The sequence below is a fragment of the Mirounga angustirostris genome, unplaced genomic scaffold, assembly GCF_029215605.1.
Source record: "Mirounga angustirostris isolate CCGP_5_RB_7025 unplaced genomic scaffold, mMirAng1.0.hap1 SCAF_9, whole genome shotgun sequence".
NCBI lineage: Eukaryota > Metazoa > Chordata > Mammalia > Carnivora > Phocidae > Mirounga > Mirounga angustirostris.
This window is the reverse complement of record NW_026991717.1, coordinates 141210248-141235591: the sequence shown is the minus strand read 5'-3', so window position 1 is coordinate 141235591 and position 25344 is coordinate 141210248. Positions and strand designations below refer to the sequence as shown.

The window sequence follows — 25344 nt, the reverse complement described above, 5'->3', positions numbered from 1 at the left end:
CGCCATAGTCATGTGCAGCTAAATTCAAAATCAAACACAATTTAATACTGTTGCACCCCCCACATTCCAAGCGCTCAGCCACTGGTGGACAGTGCAGAAACTGAGCATTTTCATCACCGCAGAGAGGCCCCACCGAACAGCTAGGTCTGGAGCTTAACTTCCCTCCTATAAGCCTCCCCACCCCTGACCACACCCTGTAGGTGCCCCTCATAAACTCAAGACTCAGAGCTTATTCACTTTCCACAGAAATTATAATCTGGAATGGCAGCTATCCTGACTTACCCTCTGACTTAAGAAGTAATTCACCCCCACCCCGCCATCTCTTAAGAGACCGTAAAATTGGGGCCAAGATAGCCCTTATGACATTTTCATCTTTCAAGTCCTAAATATCTGGCTCATGAGAGACTGTTTGGGATACTTTCCTTCTAACTACACTTCGTATTCTAACATTACAGAAAGACAAAATGCTTAGTAACGCTTGGGGGCCCAGGAGCCTGCCGCTTGGAGCTCCTCTTCCTCGCCTTGCTCCCCACTCTAGAAGGCCTCGGGTTTGCAACTGGCCCACCCACTTGGGTCCAGGATCTCTACTCCCTCTCCTGCAGTGACTCAGTCACGAGCTAGTGCTGGTGAGAGAAGTCATAGCAAAGATGCCCCCAGGGCCAAGATACCCCCAAGCCCATGGCTACAGCAAAAGGTCTACACTTCTGACCAATGTAGCCAAGCAGAAGAAGCAGGAGAAACGTTGGCTGAAGCAGAAATCAGAAGACAGGGCTGGTGGATTCGGGGCTTGTCATTTACCCCCCAGTCCTTGGTTTTCTAATCTGTGGAACGGGGAAACCATGGATTAACACTCACTCACTCAGGGCTTCTATGTGCCACGTGCTGTGTCAGGGCATAAAGCTGAGCCACAAGATCCTTGCAACAAAAAGTTTATTTTGTGAGGTAAGGACATGGTAAGTAAGTAAACGGCTCCCCAGTCACGAGAGTGGTAGAAGGAGAGGCCCCTGGGAACTCCAGTGAAGACAGGGAGAGGCTGACTTAACTAAAGCACTCAGGAAAAGTATCAAAAGATACCGCAAGACCTGAAGTGGGTCTTCAAATAACGAGCGGGGAGAGAACAGAGGGCAGCATCCGGACAGAAGGAGGCCACGTCGGGGAGCACCACACACCTAGCACTCAGACCCGCCTGGGCGCTGGGGACAGCGGGCGGTGGCAGGAGCCCGGAGGGCGCCGGCAGCCGTGGCAGGGGGCGCCCTGCACACCACCTCAGACGCGGTGGCCTGCGAGCAAGGAAGGGACGAGGCTGCCCCCAGCCCCGGGAGGAGGGCGGCCTGGCTGGGGAAAGGCAGTGGCAGGACTACCTGCCTCACATTTCCCACAGGCTTGTCATGAGCATCAACCAAGACGCCTGCGAGACTGCTCCGTGAACTCCAGAGGCCACAGACGCGGGGGCTCTGGGGCCACACGGATGTCCCTGGTGTGCCGCTCACGTCCCCCCAGCGGCGGTGTCTTTGGTACCTCACTGCAACTTCCAAACCCCGGTCTCCTCGTCTACAGAATCAGTACCTTCCGTTTAGGGCTGTGTTCAGGATTTTATGAGGTCATGACTGTTAAGTGCTCAGCAGTCTCTGGAACACAGTGAGAACAAAGGGAGTGACAGAGAGGCCTCTCCTCCTCCTCCCCACATGGCTGTTGTCACCATCAGGAACAAGTTCACTGATGAGCCCCAAGTGTACAAAGTACTGTGGATGTGTGCATGGGAACACGTATTAAGATTCTTTGCTCATTAGAATCTGGGCTTGTATGAATTACAAAGAAAAGTCAACAGCACAGAGAATGACCAGTGCTGTAAGGAGTAACAGTGTGGAGGGTAAAAGATATATTCCAGATAACAGATTTCCATGTTCTAAAATCTTGGCAAGTCTCTATCTTTGGAACTATTAATCCCACACGTGGAGTCAGGTACCAGCGACCAGTCATGTGGGTGCTGAGTTCTCCTCACTACTCGTCTGGCCTCCCCAGCTTCCAGACCTATGGAACCACTTTACCAAATGTGAGGTTGTCTGATATGAGCCTTAAAGTAGGTAAGCTTCAAGAAAAGCACTGTAAACCATCTTTTATGACTCATAGCGGGGCGCCTGGGCGGCTCAGTGGGTCAAGCGTCCGACTCTTGGTTTCAGCTCAGGTCATGATCTCAGGGTTGTGAGACCAAGCCCTGAGTTGGGCTCCGCACTCAGCGCAGAGTCGGCTTGAGATTCTCTCCCTCTGCCCCTCCCCCTGTTCGCACACATTCTCTCTCTGAAACAAAACAAAACAAAATATCTTTTTTTTTAAAACAAAATATCTTTAAAAAAAAAAAAATCATAGGAAACCCTCCAAATACTTCCTTGTTTAAATAAAGCTACAGTCATTTAACTAACAAAGTAATGGTAAGGTTTATAAATTATAAACTACAATTACATATACATGGGTACATTTTATAACAAATACAAACCTATTGATGCCAGTCCTTCAGGTCTGCTTGAAATTCTTATAATGTTCCTATCTCCCTTTAAGAAAAATATTTCATTTTCTGTGCAGGAAACAGACACGATATCACCTGATCCTTCCAAACCAGCAATTGTGGACTGTCCAAAAAAGAAAAGAAAAAAGAAAAGAAAATCACACCACCAGGCAATAGTAATAGTTGAAAGCAAACAGACATGGGCAAGAATCCAAATGAGTCAAATGACACCTGTGTTTTGTTGGGCCCACTTTCTGAAACTTCTTAAGAGTAAACGAACGCAAAGGTAGGGAGTATCCGACAGATACATGACCTGGAGTCATAAACCTTGCCAGTGAATTCATGAGCCTGAGGGAAGAGCTCACCGCACCTCTGAGCACTGGGAGCCGTGTCCTGCCTCGCCCCCTCCTCCCAGCACATGGAGCGCATGCTCCTCGGCAGGACCTGCCTGTCGGCCTCGCACAGCTGCCCTGGTCTGCGCTTCAGGTGCCCTGAGCGGAGTGGGCCTTGTTCCTCCAGGATGCCACAGCTCTGCTCAAACTCCTTTCCTGACTCTTGTCTACTGGGAGAGTTCCAACTTGATTCAGACATCGCCTCCTCGGGAAACAGTCCCCGGGGAGCTCAGCCTCGGTGGCACTGCCCGGGACTCGTCCCAGCTCACAGCACTTTGTACGAATGCCCACAGGGAATGCTGCTCCTGGTCTAGAGTGATGTGCTGACCGGTCTCGACCCCTACTGTGTGCACTCCCATGGGAGAGACAAGTGGACACTGCAATTCATGGCTCCGAATGAATGGAGAGAGGGAGGAGGCCCCTAACACCATCTGAAAACAGGACATCCAGAGTCTGAATGATTTTAAAACATTCTCTTTTTGGCTAATAATACAAACAAGAGGCAGTTCACTATAGAGAGAAAAAGGGCCTGAATTCTTCGTTAATTTTAATTTTAATTTTTTTTTAAGATTTTATTTATTTATTTGACAACGAGATAGCACAAGTAGACAGAGCAGCAGGCAGAGGGAGAGGGAGAAGCAGGCTCCCCACTGAGCAGGGAGCCAGATGTGAGGCTCGATCCCAGGACCCTGGGATCATGACCCGAGCTGAAGGGAGACGCTTAACCAACTGAGCCACCCAGGCGCCCCTCTGTTAATTTTTAAATAATCCTGATGAACATCTAGAAACATGCCACTAATCTGAAAGCTGCCCATCATGTTGCCACACAGACTCTGATGGCAGCCACGTGTGCACATGGACAGCCCCTTGTCTCATGAAGTTAATTACACCTGTCACAGAAAGCACTGGCGTAAAGGGCTCAGAAGAAAGGAATCGATACACAGTCACCAAACCTCTCAACCCCACTGACTAAGTGCACATCCAGTTCAAAGAGTACCCAGAGAAAGAAAAAAACTTAAGTTGTCTATAAGTGGAGAAGAATACAAAAATGCCTTTCAAAGTGTTCCTTAAGAAGAGAAACCAACTCAGGGCTAAAAGGCAGCTTGGTGGCCCTAGCCCAGCTCACCCTGCCCTCAAGTTCCAGATGAGGGAAGCCATGCCAGGCAGACGAGACTCCTGCTTAGAGGCAGAACAGCTAGAAGGTTCTACCAAAACCAATCTATGAAATAATCAGACCCTTACTGGATTTCCTTGACTGGCCCAAAGGAAAAAGTAAAGCATTAGAATCAATGCTGTCCCTTCTATCGTTCTGAGAGATAATCTGTAGATAAACACTGTAAAGACACCCAAGATGTGGTGCGATCATGTCACTTACCTGGTTGACGGTGTCTAGAAGGTAAATACTGTATTCATTCCAACTCAACACCCAGCCTTCTTGAAAGAAACACGAAACAAGCCCCAGGTGTTTCTCAGGTAAGCTGCAACCTCCCCTGTTGGAGGATTCCAGACGTGGGTACAGTTCAAAAGGCTTGACTCCTCCAGCAAAGACATCTTTTAAGATAAACGTGGCTTGAACAGTCCCATGAATGTCTGCCTTCCACAGTCGGAGCCCAGGCCGTGATGCGTACAAGGTCAGATCACTCTGTTTACAAAGTCCTGGTATAAAACAAGCTCCAAATTTCCCAGTGCTGAAATTACAAAAAAGAAAGAAAAGAAAGAAAAAGAAGAAGGAAAAGGAAAAGGAAAGGAAAGGAAAGGAAAGGAAAGGAAGGAAGAAAGAAAAAGAAAGAAAGAAAGAAGCGATATGAACTGATTTAAAGTGACAGTTGTCAACCCTTGATATCAACTCTAATGAGAATTTTCTGGATAAGCCCAAACAAAATTGATGTTTTTTCAAACCCTCTGCTATGGTTTGTTCTGTTGTTACTAGAACGACGCTGTCATCTCTGTGTCTTCTGCTCCCCGTAGCCCCCTCGCAAGTGTGCACCCGCTGAGCATGCAGCCTGTCTCATGGCAACCCGTTTTGGTGCTGTGCCCAGGGCTTTGTCCCCACCCTCAGGCTCAATCCTCACAGCAGCCCCATGACGTAAAGAGTCCAGCTCCTGTCTCAAAGAAGAGAAAATGAGGCAGAAGCTCACAAATCCAGGTCTGACCATCCTCTCCCTGCTTGGAACTTCTGTTCCTTCTAACGCCTGATTGCTATACTCACTCCAGCATCCCAGCGAATGAACGTCATGCCTACCATTGAGTCTGAACCCATCACAGGGACCAGCTTCCCTCTGGTCCCCAGGCATGGCAGTTTTCTATTTTTAAAATTATGAAATACCTAACACAAAAGAATGTATGTTTTATTATATAAATAATACATGTTATTTTATACTATACACACACACACACATTTATAGGCATATAAAAGTTATGAAGTCTAATAAATGAAATGCACACCCGGGAACTCCCTCAACTTCAGAAATAAATCATCAGGGACATGGGTGATGCTCCTAATGTTCCTGCCCCTCCGTTCCCCAGGTGTGACCACAGACTGAATTTTGTTTGTTATTCCCTTGCTTCTACTATTATTGATAATTTAACCACATACCTATGTATTCCTAAACACTACATATTTTTTAGTATTATCTTTCATTTGTATAAAAAAAGTATGATGCTACTTGTATACTTTTGCAAATTGCTTTTAACATTGTATTTCTAAGATTTATCTTTACTGATAAAAAAACTATAGCTTGTTCATTTTCACCGCTACACAGTTTGCCACAATATTTTTACTCACTCCCTTGTTGATGTGTATTTGAATTATTTCTACTTTGTTATCTTAAACAACGTGCTATGAGCATTTTCATGCAGACCTCCTAGCACGCAGGTGTAAGAGTCCGCCCAGGATCTCCCGGAGATGGAATTGTTGCTCTGTTGGGTAACTGTTGGGTTGCTGAGTTGACCACCTTCAGGTTTAAAAGACAACTTCAAACTTTTTTCACAATGTGATTATACCAACCTATGCTCCCACCAGCAATCTGAATTCTTTTTTTCCCCCCAAAGGCTTTATTTTTAAGCAATCTCTACACCCAATGTGGGGCTCAAACCCATGACCCCGAGATCAAGAGTCGCATGCTCCCCCCAACTGAGCCAGCTGGGCGACCCTCTGAGTTCTCATGGTCCCATACCTTTGCCCAATCTCAGGCTCCTACCAGAGCTCAAAGTTCAAGAGTTTCCAAAATACTTCCCTGATTTGAAGCAGTGGAAAGAGTACCGACTCTCGACTGACAGCAGGGCTCGATTTCCAGCCCCGACATTTGCATTGTGCTATGCAACCTTTCTGGAGCTTGGTTTCCTAATCTGTAAATCAGGAGTAATCATTCCCATCTCAAAGGTTCAAGCGAAGATTAAGTGAGCCAGTCTACGAAGGCACAAAAGCACCGCTGGGGCTACAGGTGCTCGCAGCTGGGATCGGCCTCTAGTCTATTCACGCCAGCACCGCGTGCTCCCCACGGGCCCCGTGCCTCTCTCCTCACCCTCCCTGCACGCAGCAGCGCACCGGCCCTCCTGAGGGGCTGTCTCCAGGGCCCATCCCACACGGTCACGTAGATAGAGTTATCTGGACGTTTCTATGCATGTCAGTATCTCTCTAGGTCCCTCTGGCTGCACAGTAACTAAATCCCTCTGGATAGGGCCCAAGGAGGATATCGAATATCAAATTCGGCTTTGAAACGAAGATCGTTAGATTAACCAAGACTGTTCTAACGCTGTAGATCATTCACGGACAACTCTATAATCAGCATCGTGTTTGATTACTGCCTTTGGTGGATTTGTTCTGGGAAGATTCTCTAAATAGACCCAAAGGAATTCTAGCAGGGCAGTCCATAACCTCTTCCTCTTGGCCTTCCTGTCAAATCCATGTCTGTCTGGTGACCCAACTGTTAAATGTTTTCCATCTATTTATAGGTCCTCTTAAAAATCGCTTGTCACTTCCACTTTGATTTGTTCACCTTGGGTAACTAAAGCATTCACTGGAACAAACACTGTGTGAGACCCGGGGCCATGGGCAACGTGAGGGATGAACGAGACGAGATCCTGGCCCGGACTAAGAACAGACGGGGGCAGATGCGCGCATGTGTATGAACCACCGCAAGAGCATCTGAGGCTCAAAGGGCCGCCCAAGGAGTCCGGACGGGGTGTGTCCCGACTGGGGCAGGAGAGGGCTAGACTCAGGACTATTACCTGGCTGAGGAGGGGACGGGCACCGTTGGGGAAGGAACATGCCGAGAGGGTCCTGGTGGGCGGCTGGCTCTAAGGAAATGCTGAACGTGTGGTGTGTGGTCAGCGGGGGGAAGGCAGATAAGCTGGGGATAACAACTAGCTAGAGCGAGGTGTAAACTGTCCTACACCCCAGGCTTGGCGCCACCCACCTGCCGTATGACTGTGTAGCACCTGCTGCTGTCCGTTCTCAAGTGGACCCTCAGACTCCAACTTTTAAGGTCTAGGCACCCTAGGGTTCTAAAGTCCTAACTAAATTAACCTACCTTTTTTTTTTTAAGATTTTCTTTCTTTAGAGAGAGAGGGAAGAGCGGGGAGGGGTAGAGGGAGAAGCAGACTCCCCGTGGAGCAGGGAGCCCGATGCGGGGCTTGATCCCAGGACCCCGGGATCATGACCTGAGCTGAAGGCAGACGCTTAACGACTGATCCACCCAGGCGCCCCTGTTTGGGGTTCTTTAAAAGATTTTATTTTTAGGTAATCTCTACCCCCAGCGTGGGGCTCAAACTCACAACCCCGAGATCAAGAGTCTCATGCTCTACTGACTGAGCCAGCCGGGCACTCTGAAAGGAATGTTTTCTAATGTGCTGTATAATCTCTGGTGCCACAGACCTGAAATGCTGAGCGTGGACAGAGAGCCCAAGGCAAGAGAATGAAAGTCTAAGATGGGTGACAAAAGGCTCAGCAGCCAACTGCCCACAGACCACCACACAGGCACAATGGCAGTGACCCTGTTCCAGAACCTGATGCTGGCTCTGCTGGGGGGGCAGGCTCCACAGGTCCACACCCAACACGGGTGGCCAGGCTCAGGGGCCCTGACGACAGGGCCACAGGGGACACCTAACAGGTAGGGAGAGGTTTCCACCTGAAATAGTGCAACACAGACCCCGAGGAGAGCAAAGATACACTTCTGGGGAACAGCCAGCGGGCTCTGAGGTCTTCTGGGAGTAACAATGTATTTTAGCTGGTCTCGTCTGAGGAGGTTCACAAACTCCATCAGAAAAGGACGACCCCATCCCCCACCACCGAGGTTCCCCTGCCTGCAAGTGCTCTGCTCCCCGCTGAGAACACCCCAGCCCTATTCAGGCCAAGCTGTCACCCACCAGTGGGCTTGAGAGGCCACGACGGGCACCGCCATCCTGTGCTCTGTGCCGGCCAGCGCCAGCCACCCAGCCACACTCCCTGCCAAGGCGCCCCCTCCTCTGTGTTCCCTTCCACAAAAACCAGCCCCCTAAAAAGCTATCTCTGAGCACTGCGATCCTGTTCCCTCCAGCCCTTTCACCCTTGGCCCCTCTCCTTCAGCAAGGCTGTGTGTAGCCACCAGGTCACCAAATCCAAACATCTGTCTCACGCCATCTCTTGGGGCCGTCAGCAGCTCTGACGTAGCCTTGTGACACTTCCTTCATGTGGCCTCCAACTTCTCACTCCTCTGAACTTTCCTCACATCCCAGTCTCTGCCAGTGCCCAGAACAGAGGACCCCCCCCCCTTCTCCAGCTATGCTCACGCCTGCAGTGACCTTGTCCGTCCCGGAGCTTTGAAGACCGTCTACATGCTACAGGCTCCCAAATGCGTGCCCTGGCCCCACCCGCTTCCCAAGACGCACGGCTGCTGCACCTGCCCCTTTGGCTCTCCCCTGGGAGGAAGACCATGCTACCTGTCCACAACACTCTTCTATCATCTTCCCCAGGCTTCTCTAGGCCAGTGTGCCGCCACTCCCCTGAGTGCTCAGCTGACTAATCTCCCTCTCTCAGCCCCCAGAGCCAACGTGTCAGCACACCTGTCAGCTCTGCCCTCCGAGCATTCCTACTACCCTGGCCTGGCCTAAGCCCCTGGCTAGCCCCCCTCAGCTGCCACTCCTGCCCCCTCCAAAGAGCAGCAAGGGTGACTTGCCCTGGTCAAAGCCTCTCATGACTGCTGGCGTGCTAGAATAAAGCAGCCCCTGAGTAAGGCCCATGGGGTCCTACCTGGCCCCTCTTCTGCTCCACACACACATGGCCTTGCTGCTCTCCAAACCCTCAAATGCTTGGCACACGCACTGCTTCTGCCTCAAGAGCTTCTTTCCAAGGTCCTCTGGTGGCTCCTTCTGCCCTGCCTTCAGGAATCTGCTCCAGTCCCTCCTGCGGAAGAGCCATCCCTGCCTGCCCATCTAGAGCACCCACCTGTGTCCCCTGCTCTCTCCTCTCTAGTCCATATCCTGGTTTATTACTACCGAGCATTCTAGAATATATTTAATGTTGGTCTCCTCCTTCAGGAATGTGAGCTCCCCGAGATTAGAGGTTTCCCCAGTTCACAGCTGTCTCCTCAGATGGAGAAGGCTGCCTGGCACACAGCAGAGACTCGGTGAGGATTTTTCAATGTCAGGTGAATAAACACTGTTCCTAGGTGAACTCACCCCATGTCAGGGTCTCAATGTCGCTTGCATCTAATGATTTGCAGGCCTGTAGATGTCACTCCTCACTATGACTCCCACTTGACTGCTACCTAACAGGCACCTCCAGCTCAATATGCCCCCCACAGAATGGCTGCCCCCCACAGAATGGCTGTCTAGACCTCAAACCCAGGCTTGCCCCACTGTGCCCTCTGCAGCTACTGAGCTGCTACAGTCACCAGCACAAAGGCTTCTCTTCTTTGCTTCCCCTCCCCTCTATCTAATCCATTATCCAGCCCCGTGCTATCCCCAAATTACAGCTTCCTCCATCTCCCCGCCTCCTGATGGCCACCACCAGGAGCCAGTCTCCATGCCTGGTCCTGGGACTCCTGAAGTACCCTCCTCACTGCCCCCTCCTGCCCATCTCCAATTGAGTCTCCACACAGAACCAGGGGTGAGCTCTGAAACGTCGCTCATGTTGCCATTCTCCTGCCTAAAGCACTTCAATAGCTTTTGGTTATGCCTAGAATAACTCAGCCAATAGCACGTGGTGCCCCCAGCCACCAACCCCTAAGCTGGCTCGGGCCCTCCTTTCCAATCTCATTTTCCTTTCTTTTTTTTTTTTTTTTTAAAGATTTTATTTATTTATTTGCAAGAGAGAATGAGAGACAGAGAGCACGAGAAGGAGGAGGGTCAGAGGGAGAAGCAGACTCCCCGCCAGCAGGGAGCCCGATGCGGGGCTCGATCCCGGGACTCCAGGATCATGACCTGAGCCGAAGGCAGTCGCTTAACCGACTGAGCCACCCAGGCGCCCTCCAATCTCATTTTCTACCAGTGCACCCAACCCACTGCTCCTGGTCACCCCGGCCCCCTCTGGCTCCCTGAACATTGCAAGCCCTGCCCAATCGGTGGCCTTGGGTTTGCTGTTTCCTGAGACCAGAATGCTCCTCCATCAGCTCTTCCCATGCTTGAGGCTTCTGCTCAAATATCACTTCTCCACAGAAGTCTTTCCAGACCATTCTAAGAGAGCGTGCCACCCCCACCCGAAGGCTTCCCCCTGACTGCCTGCTCCACAGCACACACTGCAGGCTATACAGGGATCCTGCTTGAGGGCAGAGACCTGTCCCTGGCTCACCGCTGTCCACCGCGCACAGCTGCCCCTCAGGCACACCAAACACCTGCGGAATGACACACTGCTTGCAGGGGGCAGACTAGCCAGACGCCCTTTCTGAACCACAGACTCACAGCACACCACAGAAAAACAAGCCTTTAAGACCCAGGGGTGAACAACTTTTCCATTTATTCTGTGTTATCCCCACTCCTCTAGGGCTCAGTGAAATAGACTTCCCGGGGAGAAAGGGGACACATTTGTTTGCATCCACACCCTAGAACAGTGCCCGGCACAGGCCAAAAGACCAACTACACATGTGCACCTGGAGGGGCTCATGGAAACTTGCTTAGGTTTCCATGACGGAGGCTGGAAGACCAGGTTTTAAGAGAAGGACTATTGGCTGATCCACGTGAAAAGTAACTGGTTTTCGTATCTCTCTCTTTACCCTCCACTATCCTTCCAAAAAGACACTGATGACAAGTCAGGACAAAACATCAGGCAGAAGAGGGGACGTTGGCAGAGGGAAAAGCAAGATGAAGATGTGCAAAACCCCTAAGCCAGGGCTACAAATTCTACTGCGTTTTCTGGGGGCCAATAGGGAGACTACTGCTATACAAAGGCTAAATTGTTGATGGAATTGAGGCGGTATTCAGAATAGAAAACAGAAGCCAAAGGGAGGCATGACCAGGTCTTTTGGTAGCTAAGGGCTGCCACCCTCTGCCCATCTGAGCTCCCCTTCTCCGGGCCATCCGTCACCCGCACCTGCAGGTTCTTGCAGCAGATCAAGAGGGACACACTCTTTCTGTCTGATGCTGGGATGAGGTGTCTCCGGCAGGTTAGGGACCCACCGGGAACCCCAGGCTTAGAGTCACGGTGGGCTTGCACATGGCAAACAGGAAACCTAGGAAAACTTAAAGCCCCTCTGTAACCACCACGCTGGTGCACCTGTGATGCTTACCTTTTTCTTGGTTGTGTTCCAATCTGCTTGACAGACTTTTCTTCCGTGTAAAAAAGCAGGCTTCTTTGTAGTGTAGACACGAGCAGTACTTTCTGGCTATAATCCAGTTGCACGATTGAAGATGGCTCTTCCAACACCAAATGGGAGTTACACACACCCTGTGAGAGAGTCCAGTTAAACCGAACTCAGTGTGGAGTTAAAGTAACCCAACTTCCTCTATGACTGGGAAGCATCCTTTTGTTATTTGTATTTGGGTCAAAATACACCTTAAAAACGTATGTTGTTAATTCTCATCAGATTCAGTGTCAACCCACTGTGATGAAATTATTTGGAAAAGTTCTTACTAATGAGAAAACAACAGTAACACCTATCTCAGGCTATATCAAGTTTGGTAAGAAACATTTAAAAATTCTGTATAGGGCGCCTGGGTGGCTCAGTTGGTTGAGCGACTGCCTTCAGCTCAGGTCATGATCCTGGAGTCCCGGGATTGAGTCCCATGTCGGGCTCCCCGCTCAGCGGGGAGTTTGCTTCTCCCTCTGACCCTCCCCACCTCTCGTGCTCTTTCTCATTCTCTCTCTCAAATAAATAAATAAAATCTTAAAAAAAATAAAAATAAAAATAAAAAAATAAAAATTCTGTATAATTTCTTTTAAAATGTTCTCAGTAGATAGTTCAAAGAAGAGTCCATAAAGATCTAAGTGGAAATATGTTACATTAGGAGTAGAATTTATTCTAGTAGAACACAACGGGACTTTCTATAAAATTATTGTGGCAACTATCACCTAAGGTCACATTACACTCTTCCCCCACAAAGAATTCAAAGCAATTTTGGGGACATTATGGCCTTGGCAACTGAAAGGGTCAGAAAAAAACAGAACTGAAGTGATATTAAATATATTGAAGACCAAAGGTAAACTCTAGGAGGTATTTTACTGCTACCACAAACTCTGTTTCTTGGTGTCAAAAATCTGCTTCTACAAGTTACTCTTCTCCCAAACCAGTTTCTTCAATTGTTTAAGAAATCCTGATGCACTTTCACAGACCGTTCGGGGGTAGAGGGGAGAGCGGCAATCAGACTTACTGGTAAAATTTACATACAGTAAAATTCGCCCTTTTTAGATATATGATTCTATGGATTGTGACAGTGCATACAATTGCACAACCACCAAGACAGTGAAGGGAGAGGGGTTCTCATTGCCCCCAAACATCAAGCACTTTTAAAGCAGGTCTTCCTCCCACATTTATAGTTACGTAAACTGTAGCTTTTCAGTTTTTGACTTAGCTTATAATGAACTAAATTTATTGTATGAATTTTGCAAAAACACTCAGCCTCCCATATCTTTCTTTCTTTTTTTTTTTTTTAAAGATTTTATTTATTCATTTGACAGAGAGAGACACAGCGAGAGAGGGAACACAAGCAGGGGGAGTGGGGGAGGGAGAAGCAGGGGGAGCGGGAGAGGGAGAAGCAGGCTCCCCGCCGAGCAGGGAGCCCGATGTGGGGCTCGATTCCAGGACCCTGGGATCATGACCTGAGCTGAAGGCAGTCGCTTAACCAACTGAGCCACCCAGGCGCCCCCATATCTTTCTTTTGCAAATCTCTTTGTACTTGCATTTTTTTTTTTAAAAACCTATCAGAACCTCAATAAAGCTGGGAAATAAGTTCCCGGGGTGCCAAGGACACTGTTTTCTGCACGTGGCTTTCTCTCCGCTTCCTGAAACGCAGGCTCGGGAGCAGTGCTGTCCTGGTGCTGCCCGCGGGCCTGAGCAGAAGGAAGGAACACCACAGGGACTCCCAATGACCTCACACTTTCCTACACAACAGCGCCTCTCAAAGTGTGCTCGGCAGTCCTCTCCACAGGGCCTGCAAGGCCCAAGCTGCTGCCATCACGATACTCGGTTGCGTCCGCCTTTTTCACTGAGCTGACATTTGCCCTGACACAAAAGCCATGGTGGGCAGAGCAGGGCCCTGAACGCCACCAATCATCACCGTGCCCTCCGCCACCGCTCACGGAAAAAATGTGCGTTCCACTGAAGACTGTCTTTGATGCAAATCAATTATAATTTCATTAAGTCTTGGCTCTTGGGTAGACCCAGTTTTGAATTTTGTGTGACAAAACGGGGCATGCACACCCGGTCCTGCTGCTGCCCCCCGAGGTACTCTGGTTCTCTCAAGGAAAAGCACTGGTTTGTGAGAGCTGGGAGCTCAACCAGCTGCTTTTTTTTCACAGAATACCATTTTTATTTGACATACTCTAATTATTCAAACATGGGTATTTGGCAGACATTTTCTCAGATGGAACAAAGTGACCTGTCACTTCGGTAAAAACAAGGAATCGTGTTTGTTGCTGATATTAAATTTCCAGTTTTCAAATGAGGATTAGAACTGAAAACTTGTATCGACCCTTGTGAACTTGAGCAATTCCCAGTAGCTAAAGACTTTTCTGATCGGAATGATGCTGATATTAACAAAGATGTGTTCTTTGATATTATATAATTGTGTCAACATTTGAAAAGATCTGCATCACTCAGTAGATCAGTATTTTCCAAGTGACCAACACATGATATTACAAAATCACGCGTGTATCAAAGAGCCATTCAAAGTGCAAGACAGACCACTGGATTTTACTGTTAAGAGTACAGAAATCCATCCATATGGTTTTAGCTTCCCAGTTACAACTGACCTTTAAAGAAACCACCATCCGTCAGTTGGGGGTAAGATTAATGAAGAATATCCACAATTCTCTAAAGAGGCTATTACAATGCTTGTCCCGTTTCCAACTACAGGTCTGTGGAGGCCAGATTTTTCTTTATATACTCCAACCAAAACAATGTATTTTTTTTTTTAATTTTATTATGTTATGTTAGTCACCATACAATACATCATTGGTTTTTGATGTGGTGATCCACGATCCATTGTTTTCATATAACACCCAGTGCTCCATGCAGTACGTGCCCTCCTTAATACCCATCACCGGGCTAACCAATCCCCCCTCCCCCTTCCCCTCTAAAACCCTGTTTCTCAGAGTCCATAGTCTCTCATGGTTCATCTCTCCCTCCAATTCCCCCCCTGCCAATTTTTCCCTTCCTTCTCCTATTGTCCTCCATGCTATTCCTTTTTTTTTTTTTTAAAGATTTTATTTATTTATTTGACAGAGAGAGACACAGCGAGAGAGGGAATACAAGCAGGGGGAATGGGAGAGGGAGAGGCAGGCTTCCCGCGGAACAGGGAGTCCGATGCGGGGCTCGATCCAGGACCCCGGGATCATGACCTGAGCCGAAGGCAGACGCTTAACGACTGAGCCACCCAGGCGTCCCTCCTCCATGCTATTCCTTATGTTCCACAAATAAGTGAAACCGTATGATAATTGACTTTCTCTGCTTGACTTATTTCACTTAGCATAATCTCCTCCAGTCCCATCCATGTTGATGTAAAAGTTGGGTATTCATCCTTTCTGATGGCTGAGTAATATTCCATTGTATATATGGACCACATCTTCTTTATCCATTCATCTGCTGAAGGGCATCTTGGCTCTTTCCACAGTCTGGCTATTGCGAACACTGCTGCTATGAACATTGGGGTGCGTATGGCCCTTCTTTTCACTACATCTGTGTCTCTGGGGTAAATACCCAGTAGTGCAATTGCTGGATCATAGCGTAGTTCTATTTTTAAATTTTTGAGGAACCTCCACACTGTTTTCCAAAGTGGCTGTACCAACTTGCATTCCCACCAACAGTCTAAGAGGGTTCCCCTTTCTCCACAACCTCTCCAACATTTGTTGTTTCTTTCCCTGTCCATTTTTGCCATTCTAACTGGTGTAAGGTGGTATCTCAATGTGGTTTTGATTTGGATTTCCCTGATGGCTAATGATGAACATTTTTTCATGTGTCTGTTAGCATTTGTATGTCTTCTTCAGAGAAGTGTCTTTTCATATCTTCTGCCCACTTTTTGACTTGATCATTTGTTTTTTGGTGTTGAGTTTGAGAAGTTCTTTCTAGATCTTGGATACCAGCCCTTTATCTGTAGTGTCATCTGCAAATATCTTCTCCCATTCTGTGAGCTGCCTCTTTGTTTTGTTGACTGTTTCCTTTGCTGTGCAGAAGCTTTTTATCTTGTTGAAGTCCCAAAAGTTCATTTTTGCTTTTGTTTCACTAGCTTTTGGAGATGTATCTTGAAAGAAGTTGCTGTGGGCGATGTCAAAGAGGTTACTGCCTATGTTCTCCTCTAGGATTTTGATGGATTCCTCTCTCACACTGAGGTCTTTCATCCACTTTGAGTTTATCTTTGTGAATGGTGTTAGAGAGTGGTCGAGTTTCATTCTTCTGCATGTGGCTGTCCAATTTTCCCAGCACTATTTATTGAAGAGACTGTCTTTTTTCCATTGCATGTCTTTTCCTGCTTTGTCGAAGATTATTTGACCATAGAGTTGAGGGTCCATATCTGGGTTCTCTATTCTGTTCCATTGGTCAGTATGTCTGTTTTTGTGCCAGTACCATGCTGTCTTGGTGATCACAGCTTTGTAATATAGCTTGAAATCGGGCAACGTGATGCCCCCAGCTTTGTTTTTCTTTTTCAACATTTCCTTGGCGATTCGGGGTCTTTTCTGATTCCATACAAATTTTAGGATTGTTTGTTCCAGCACTTTGAAAAATGTCATTGGAATTTTGATTGGGATGGCATTGAAGGTATAGATTGCTCTGGGTAGCACAGACATTTTAACAATGTTTATTCTTCTGATCCATGAGCATGGAATATTTTTCCATCTTTTTGTGTCTTCTTCAATTTCTTTCATGAGTGTTTTGTAGTTCCTAGAGTATAGATCCTTTACCTTTTTGGTTAGGTTTATTCTGAGGTATCTTATGGTTTTTGGTGCTATTGTAAATGGAATCGTTTCTCTAATTTCTCTTTCTACAGTTGCGTTGTTAGTGTATAAGAAAGCAACTGATTTCTGTGCATTGATTTTGTATCCTGCCACATTACTGAATTGCTGTATGAGTTCTAGTAATTTGGGGTTGGAGTCTTTTGGGTTTTCCACATAAAGTATCATGTCGTCTGTGAAAAGAGAGAGTTTGACCTCTTCTTTGCCAATTTGAATACCTTTTATTTCTTTTTGTTGTCTGATTGCTGTTGCTAGGACTTCTAGTACTATGTTGAACAATAGTGGTGAGAGTGGGCATCCTTGACGTGTTCCTGATCTTAAGGGAAAGGCTCTAAGCTTTTCCCCATTGAGGATGATATTCGCTGTGGGTTTTTCATAGACAGATTTTATGAACTTGAGGAATGTTCCCTCTATCCCTATACTCTGAAGAGTTTTAATCAGGAAAGGATGTTGTATTTTGTCAAATGTTTTTTCTGCATCTATTGAGAGGACCATATGGTTCTTCTCCCTCCTCTTATTAATGTGTTCTATCAACACTGATTGATTTGCGAATGTTGAACCACCCTTGCATCCCGGGGATAAATCCCACTTGGTTGTGGTGGATGATCCTTTTAATGTATTGTTGGATCCTATTAGCTACGATTTTGTGGAGGATTTTGGAATCCATATTCATCAGGGATATCGGTCTGAAAGTCTCCTTTTTGATGGGGTCTTTGCCTGGTTTGGGGATTAAGGTAATGCTGGCCTCATAGAATGAGTTTGGAAGTTTTCCTTCTGTTTCTATTTTTTGAAACAGCTTCAGTAGAATAGGTATTGTTTCTTCTTTGAATGTTTGGTAGAATATTTGGTAGATTCCCCAGGGAATCCATCAGGCCCTGGACTCTTGTTTTTTGGGAGGTTTTTGATCACTACTTCAATCTCGTTACTGGTTATTGGCCTATTCAGGTTGTCAATTTCTTCCTGTTTCAGTCTTGGCAGCTTATAGGTTTCCAGGAAGGCCTCCATTTCATCCAGAGGCATATAGTTGTTGATAATAATTTCTAATAATTGTTTCTATTTCCTTGGTGTTAGTCATGATCTCTCCCCTTTCATTCATAATTTTATTACTTTGGGTCCTTTCTCTTTTCTTTTGGGTAAGTCTGGCTAGTGGTTTATCGATCTTATTAATTCTTTCAAAGAACCAACTTCTAGTTTCGTTGATCTGCTCTACTGTGTTTCTGGTTTCTAATTCATTGATTTCTGCTCTAATTTTAATTATTTCTCTTCTAATGCATGGCTTAGGCATCGTTTGTTGCTTTTTCTCTAGTTCTTTAAGGTGTAGAGTTAGTTGGTGAATTCGGGATTTTTCTTTTCTTTTGAGTGAGGCTTGGATGGCTATGTATTTCCCGCTTAGGACCGCCTTTGCAGTATCCCATAGGTTTTGGACCGATGTGTTTTCGTTCTCATTGATTTCCATGAATTGTTTAAGTTCTTCTTTGATTTCCTGGTTGACCCTGGTTGACTTTTGAGCAGAGTGGTCTTTAGTTTCCAAGTGTTTGAATTTCTGCCAAATTTTTTCTTGTGATTGGGTTCCAGTTTTAAAGCATTGTGGTCTGAGAATATGCAGGGAATAATCTCAATCTTTTGGTATCAGTTGAGACCTGATTTGTGACCCAGTATGTGGTCTATTCTGGAGAAAGTTCCATGTGCGCTTGAGAAGAATGAGTATTCTGTTGTTTTAGGGTGGAATGTTCTGTAAATATCCATGAGGACCATCTGGTCCAATGTTATCATTCAAAGCTCTTGTTTCCTTGTTGATTTTCTGCTTAGATGATCTGTCCATTGCTGAGAGTGGAGTATTGAGGTCTCCCTCCTACAATTAACGTATTGTTATCAATATGACTCTTTATTTTGGTTAGCAGTGGCTTGTGTAGATGGCTGCTCCCATGTTGGGGGCATAGATATTTACAATTGTTAGATCTTCTTTTTGGATAGACCCTTTAAGAATGATATAGTGTCCTTCTGTGTCTCTAATTACAGACTTTAGTTTAAAATCTAATTTGTCTGATAAGAATTGCTACCCCAGCTTTCTTTTGAGGTCCGCTGGCATGGAAGATGGATCTCCATCCCTTCACTTTCAGTCTGGATGTATCTTTAGGTTCAAAATGAGTCTCTTGCAGACAGCATATGGATGGGTCCTGTCTTTTTATCCAATCTGCAACCCTGTGTCGTTTTATGGGAGCGTTTAGGCCATTCACGTTGAGAGTGATTACTGAAAGATATGAATTAATTGTCATCATGTTGCCTGTGAAGACGTTGTTTTTATAGATTGTCCCTGTAAATTTCTGTTGTAGATCACTCTTGGGGTCTTTCTCCTTTTATAGAACCCCCCTTCATGTCTCTTGCAGGGCCGGCTTAATGGTCACATATTCTTTCAGCTTCTGCCAGTCGTGGAAGCTCTGCATCTCCCCATCCATTCTAAATAAAAGCCTTGCTGGGTAAAGTATTCTTGGCTGCATGTTCTTCTCATTTAGTACCCTAAATATGTCTTGCCAGGCCTTTCTGGCTTGCCAGGTCTCTGTGGATAGGTCTGACGTTATTCTGATGTTCCTCCCTCTGTACGTAAGGAATCTCTTCCCCCTAACTGCCCTTAAGATGGTTTCCTAGGTTCTAAGATTTGCAAGTTTTACTATTACATGCCGGGGTGTTGGCCTGTTTTCCTTGATCTTGGGAGGGGTCCTCTCTGCCTCTAGAACGCGAATGTTTGTTTCATTCCCCAGATTAGGGAAGTTCTCAGCTACGATTTGCTCAAATACATCTTCTAGTCCTCTCTCTCTCTCCACTCCCTCCGGGATTCCAATTATTCTGACATTGGAACGCTTCATGGTGTCACTTATTTCTCTGATTCTATTTTCATGGATTCTGAGTTGTTTTTCCCTGGCCTCCTCTTTTCCCTTTTTATCTATTATATTGTCTTCCAGGTCGCTTATTCGCTCTTCTGCCTCAGTTACCCTAGCTGTTAGATTATCTAGATTGGATTGGATCTCACTGATAGCATTTTTAAGTTCTGCCAATTCACCTTTCACTTCTGCCCTTTGAGACTCTATGTTGTCATTAATTGGTTTCTCCATTCTAGCCATTGTCTTCACAATTGCTAGCCTGAATTCCATCTCCGACATCTTGGTTATATCTGCATCCACTTGTAAATATGCAGCATAAGTCACAGTCTCTGAGTCTTTTCTATTTTGGGGGCTCCTCCTCCTAGTCATTCTGTTGATGGATGTTTGAGGGAATGTATAGAGTCCAAATTATTGACCAGAACCCAAGCAAGATGCAACTGTTTTCTTGGGACCTTAGGGTTGCTGGCCTCTTGTTTTCCCAGCCTCTCTTCTGCGGGAGGGGCCTGCCACGCTGTTACTCAGGCAACCCTATTTGGGCGGAGTTGCCCTGCCCCCCTGTGGTGGGGGATGGGCTCAGAGGGGAATCAGTTTTGGGGGCTTTTGTTCTCTGGCGGCTTTCCCTGGCGGCTTTCCGCGTCTCTTCCGCGAGTCAGAGCAGAAGAGACCGTTTTCAACCCTCTGCTTCAGAGCAGAGAGATCACAGTCTGCTCTTCAGTGAGCTCTCCAGGCCACACTGTCTCCGTTTCTGTCTGTGCTGCTATAAACTGCAGCGGCCTGGGTTGTGCGCCCCTCCGCAGCGCTCCCAGTCCTGCCTCCAGGTTGGAGCACGTCTCTGCCCTCTGTGCTTCTAAAACCACCAGCCGCTCCCGGTTCGCCCGCGCAGCCCGCTCTGGGTTTCCGCCCCGGGGGCTGCCCTAGAGTCCTTTCCCCACTGCTACCGGTCTGCGAGTCTGTGCCCGTCCGCAGCGCGCAAGGCTGTCCCTCACCGGCGGTGTAGGCCAGGCACCCTCCCGCTGCCATTTATCCTCCAATATCTGCCCACAGAATCACGGCTCCCTGCTTCGTACCTTGAAACCAACCGCCTGCAATATTTTGCTTGTAGAGATCCAGATCTTCTTACATCTCAGGCTGGTTTCTTGGGTGCTCAGAGTGGTCTGGTAGTTATCCAGCTCAATTCCGGGGACCAGTTGAAATAGGGTCCCCTACTCCTCCGCCATCTTTCCCCCCTCCCAAAACAATGTATTTGTAACAGTTTATGCAGAACGCAGCTGTCCTCCATCAAGCCAGCTATTAAAGAGATTTGCAAAAATGTAAAGCAGTGTCTTTCTTTTCACTTGTTTCAAAAATAGTTATTTTCATAAAAATGTTATTTCTAGTAATAATAGCTTTATTTCAAAATAAAATTAATAAATATTTTTAAATTTCTCAGTTTTAATTTCTACCATGGTACACTTAGAGGCTATAACCCATACAAACAGAAGCTCTTTGGGATCCTCCTTTTAAGAGTGCAGAGAGGTCCTGAGACCAAAAACTTTGAGGACTACCACTGGAGAGAACTTGCAATAGGTCAGTCGTGGATCAGAGGGACTAAATAATTGCTGAATTCCTACTATGCATGAGGAATGAAAGCTACACATAAGAAAATGAAAGGCTCGTGCCACCAAGATGTTCAGTCTAGCTGGGCAGACATGTGACCCAGCAAAGCACAGGCCTGCACAGAGCCACACGTGCGATGGAAAAGGTGCGGGCTTTGGAGCAGAGCCTGTTTGAAGCTGGGTTCTGCCAGGTGTTCGCTGTGACCCCGGGCTAGTGACGGGGTCACTGAGCCTTGGGTTTTTCATCTACTGACGGAGGAAGAGCACACGTAACTCAGGACGCTGTTGTGAGGATTAAACAAAGCAACAGACACAAAGGTGGCGGCTGGGCACCGGGCTGCCACCAAACCTCCTCTTCCTCGGCCCACTCCCTCCCACGTGAGAGGCAAGGTTTAACTGGGGCGAGCTCTCTGCCCCCTGAAAGCACTGACCTCTGTTAACAGTTATGATTATGAAAGGCTTCGCATGGTTCCTACAAACCCTTTAAGGAGGGAGGAGTGACAATGGCTTCTGTTCGAAGGAGCAGTGGGAGACAACAGGACAATGAACACTGTGAAGGAAGGGGCCAGTGCAAACAAAGGCCAACCCTTTAGTCACAGAAGTAGAAGCTCAGAAGACGTTAGAGAAGTCCTTGAGGGATAACGTTACCAACAATAATGAGATTATAAAGGGACAATGATTGAGAATACAAACTGACCAACTAAAATGTAATTATGGATATAATTTCTCCAAATATAAGAAGGCCAAAAATACTTCTGGAAATAATCTCACCTGGTCTAGATCCAGAGAAGAATAGACAATTTTCCCTCTGTCATCTCCAGAGAACAATTTCATTCCATTGGGGCTCCAAGCCAGAGCTGTTATGCTATTTTTGTGAATACCGGTGACATCAAATCTCCGAAGCTGGGAATAACCGGTAAGCATGAGCGCAAGGAGAGAAAGGAACAGACACTGTGAGACGGGGCTCTGGGGGCACGGGGGTACACAGGCCCTCCTAATCGTGGAGGAGCTGGTTTTCCCAACCTTGTTTTCTACACAAAACCCTGTTCAAGGTTCCCTCTGGCTTTTTCTCTTTAAAACTGACAGAGGGGAGCCAGAGAATATTAGGCACAGTCTAAATTACCCAAACGTGCTTTCTGCCAAGTGTCCTACCAAGAACCAAAATGTTATCCGATTATTAAGAGCACAGGGTGAAGTTTTTCTAAGCATGTATTTTCCAGGCTGATGAGGATTTCTCATTTGAAGATCCACGAGGAATTTGCCAAGAAGTTAAGAAATGCCAAAGTGACTAGTACTTACTTGTTTATTTCTCCCTGGCAGCGAGGATACAAGCTGAAAGACAGCAACCCTCCCGGAGGCGGTGCCCACAGCCACAAGGTCATCGAAGCAGCTCAGCAGCTTTACCACCGTGATGGGTTCAGTTTTCCCCTAAAAGAGCAAACGTTCAAGACAAGGCTAGCTTCTGGAATGTAAACATTACCCTTGGAGGCAGAAGCCGCATCAGGCTGCAGCCTCTACAAAGCCCTAGTTGAAAATGTATGCAACTCAGAAAAACAATTACATCTGTTAAAACCCTCCTTTTTTCTTCTAGGTCCTTCATCTTGAAATGACAAAATAAAAAACACATTTCTAATGAAGGAAATGCTCATCAATCAAGTCTCAATATTCTGAGCTCTTAACGAGAGCATGCTAAGAAGCTTGGAGACAGGAGACTGGAGTAAAAGCTATCCCAGACCCAAGTTCTGCTTCCTTCTTTCAACTTGGACAAGCCACTCAACCACTGTAGTCCATGGTCTGTCTGCCATGCAGGCTTGCCACAAGGATCAAGGAGACGATGCATCTGAAAGTGCTTTGTAAACGGATTTGTTCTTAGATCAGTAATCAAATAACACTAACTCAAGCTTCATACACTGGTTTATTAAAAAGCACATGTACAGGGGAACCTGGGTGGCTTAGCTGGTTGGGCGTCTGCCTTTGGCTCAGGTCATGATCTCTGGGATCAGCCCCGCGTCGGGCTCCCTGCTTGGTGAGGAGCCTGCTTCTCCCTCTCCCTGACCCCTGCTCCTTCTCTCTATTTCTCTCTCAAATAAATAGAATCTTAAAAAAAAAAAAAAGCACACATACAAGCATTGCACACAGATATTCAGGCTTCCCGCCCATTGAATGAAACCATTCATTCAGAAAAATTAACACAACCATTTGACCTTGCTAAGACATATGGCAAGATCTCCAATAAACTACTTTGATCCCTACATTTTGATGCAGTAATTTAGATGGTAATCAATCTGTCAAGTGTGGAAGCATACCCTCCACATTCAGGATACTGAGTCAGCTGCTATGGTAATATAACCTAAAGTAGGTCGCAGTCCCGCCCTCTAAAGCTGAGCTATGGCAGTGAGCCACGCACATGAAAAGCCGCCTACAGCCAGTGGGGGTGGTGATGACTGTACTCACTTCCATCTGGTACTTCACAGCTTCCAGGGTATTCTCGTGGGCTATAAATGTATCTGGTGAGAGATTGTGATAGAGGTAAGGAATTTGGATCTTAAGCTATAGGAAGGCAAAGGGGAGCCCTGGAAGATTCCTGACTTTGCCAGTGTATCCATCAGAGGTGTTTCTGATAACCCCAATCAGGCACAGCACAGGAGGAGGAGGAAGTGTGACCAGCCGGGAGCCTTCCGCGGTAGTTCAGGCGAGAGGTACTATGTGCCTAGTCTGGAGAAGTGGCAAAATGAATGAGCACAAAGCCAATGAAGAAAGAAGACTCTGTCAAGACCTGGTTGGCATGATGACAGCAACGAGGAAAAGAGCACAGCAACTCCCCTTTACTGAGCGTTCCCCTGCGCCAGACAACTTGTTAAGCACTTTACATGCATTATCTCCTTGATTCCTCAAACAACCGTGAGGGGACGTGCTGGGGTTTCCTCATTTTCCAAAGGTGAGTGGTTTGTCTAAGGACACACAGCTAGAGGAGTTGAGAGGATTCACACCCAAGTATGACTCTCTCCAGGGGCCCTGCCCTGCCTTGCTGCTCTACGCGCTCTCTGAGGGTGAATCCACAGGCCTGCAGATGGAAGGGCTGGAGGCTTGTGGAGAGGAAGGAGAATAAAAGGACTTTATGATCTGCAGTGTGGGAAACACGAGTGATGGTTCCTTGAGCAGAATCCACTGGGGCCACTCTGAGGGAAGACGGTGACAGAACATGTTTTAGACACAGGTCGTCTTGATATGGCAGCAGGATGTGGAAGAGAACAGTACCCTGGGAATTTGTAATTATAAAAACTGCTACCACATCAGGCATCAAAATCCCTTACTGGAGATCTTGCCATGTTGTAAGACAAATTCAAAACAGCTGTGTAATTTTTCCAAATGAAGGGCTTCGAAATAAAAATCATTACTCAGACGGGCGGAAAGCCTGAATATCTACGTGTGGTGCTTGAACACACGCTTTTTAATAAACCAACACTTTGAGTTAATGTTATTTAATATAATCATTAACAAATGTATGGTTCTTAAGAACCAAAACATCCCAAGAATCAGATTATCAATACTTAGCTCCTGATAGAAGCAAACATGAGGCTTCAACTGCCTACAGTAGAAGTCTGGCTATTCTGGAAAACATTCCCCTCCAAACACCTAGAAATGCTGAGTAAGATGTATAAAATAACTTAAAAAAATTTTTTAATTTATTTATTTGAGAGAGAGAGAGAAAATGTGTGTGCGCTCACATGCACATGAGTGGGAGGAAGGGGGAGAGGGGGAGAGAGAATCCCAAGCAGACTCCATGCTGAGCGCGGAGCCCATGGGGCTCGATCCCGCACCCCCAAGATCATGACCTGAGCCAAAACCAAGAGTCAGATGCTTAACCAAGTGAGCCACCCAGAAGCCCCCATAAAACATCCTTTATGGTGCCTGGGTGGCTCCGTTGGTTAAGCGACCACCTTCGGCTCAGGTCATGAGCCTGGAGTCCCAGGATCGAGTCCCGCATCGGGCTCCCTGCTCAGTGGAGAGTCTGCTTCTCCTTCTGACCCTCCCCTCTCTCATGCTCTTTCTCCCTCAAATAAATAAAACCTTTAAAAAAATGCATAGCTGATCTCTAGAAAGTGAAAATCTACAGGGGCCAAACACAAAAAGAATATTGTCAAAATATTGTCAAACCCTGAAGCTACGGGCCACCCTAGGACTATCTGGCCAACACCAAGAGCCTCGGTTTCCTGAGCTGAGCAGGGCTAACGAGGATGAGGCTTCAGGCCAGATGAGTGGGGGGCTGGAACTGATATCCCCTGCAAAAGCCCCTGAAGAACCCCTGAAAATCTAACCCTCAGTGAAAGTGTAAACTAGGGAAAAATCAATTTGCTGGCAACTCTGTCTTCTCTCAGACACTGACTGGAGTGAC

At 46.9% G+C, this 25344-nt stretch overlaps 1 protein-coding gene across 9 annotated transcripts in view; it reads right to left on the bottom strand.

The window, feature by feature from the left end:
- Positions 1–25344, bottom strand: part of TECPR2 (tectonin beta-propeller repeat containing 2) — a 106810-nt gene that overhangs the window by 57574 nt on the left and 23892 nt on the right. For all 9 annotated transcript variants that reach the window (XR_010405339.1, XM_064571621.1, XM_064571625.1 and 6 more), the window contains 5 exons: positions 22248–22376; positions 21720–21851; positions 11598–11755; positions 4271–4583; positions 2495–2627 (listed from right to left, as the gene is read on the bottom strand). Coding sequence is in view for 8 of the 9 variants with exons in the window: in XM_064571621.1 (XP_064427691.1) it covers positions 2495–2627; positions 4271–4583; positions 11598–11755; positions 21720–21851; positions 22248–22376 (865 nt within the window). In the remaining variant the exon portion in view is untranslated. The remainder of the gene's footprint in view (positions 1–2494; positions 2628–4270; positions 4584–11597; positions 11756–21719; positions 21852–22247; positions 22377–25344) is intronic.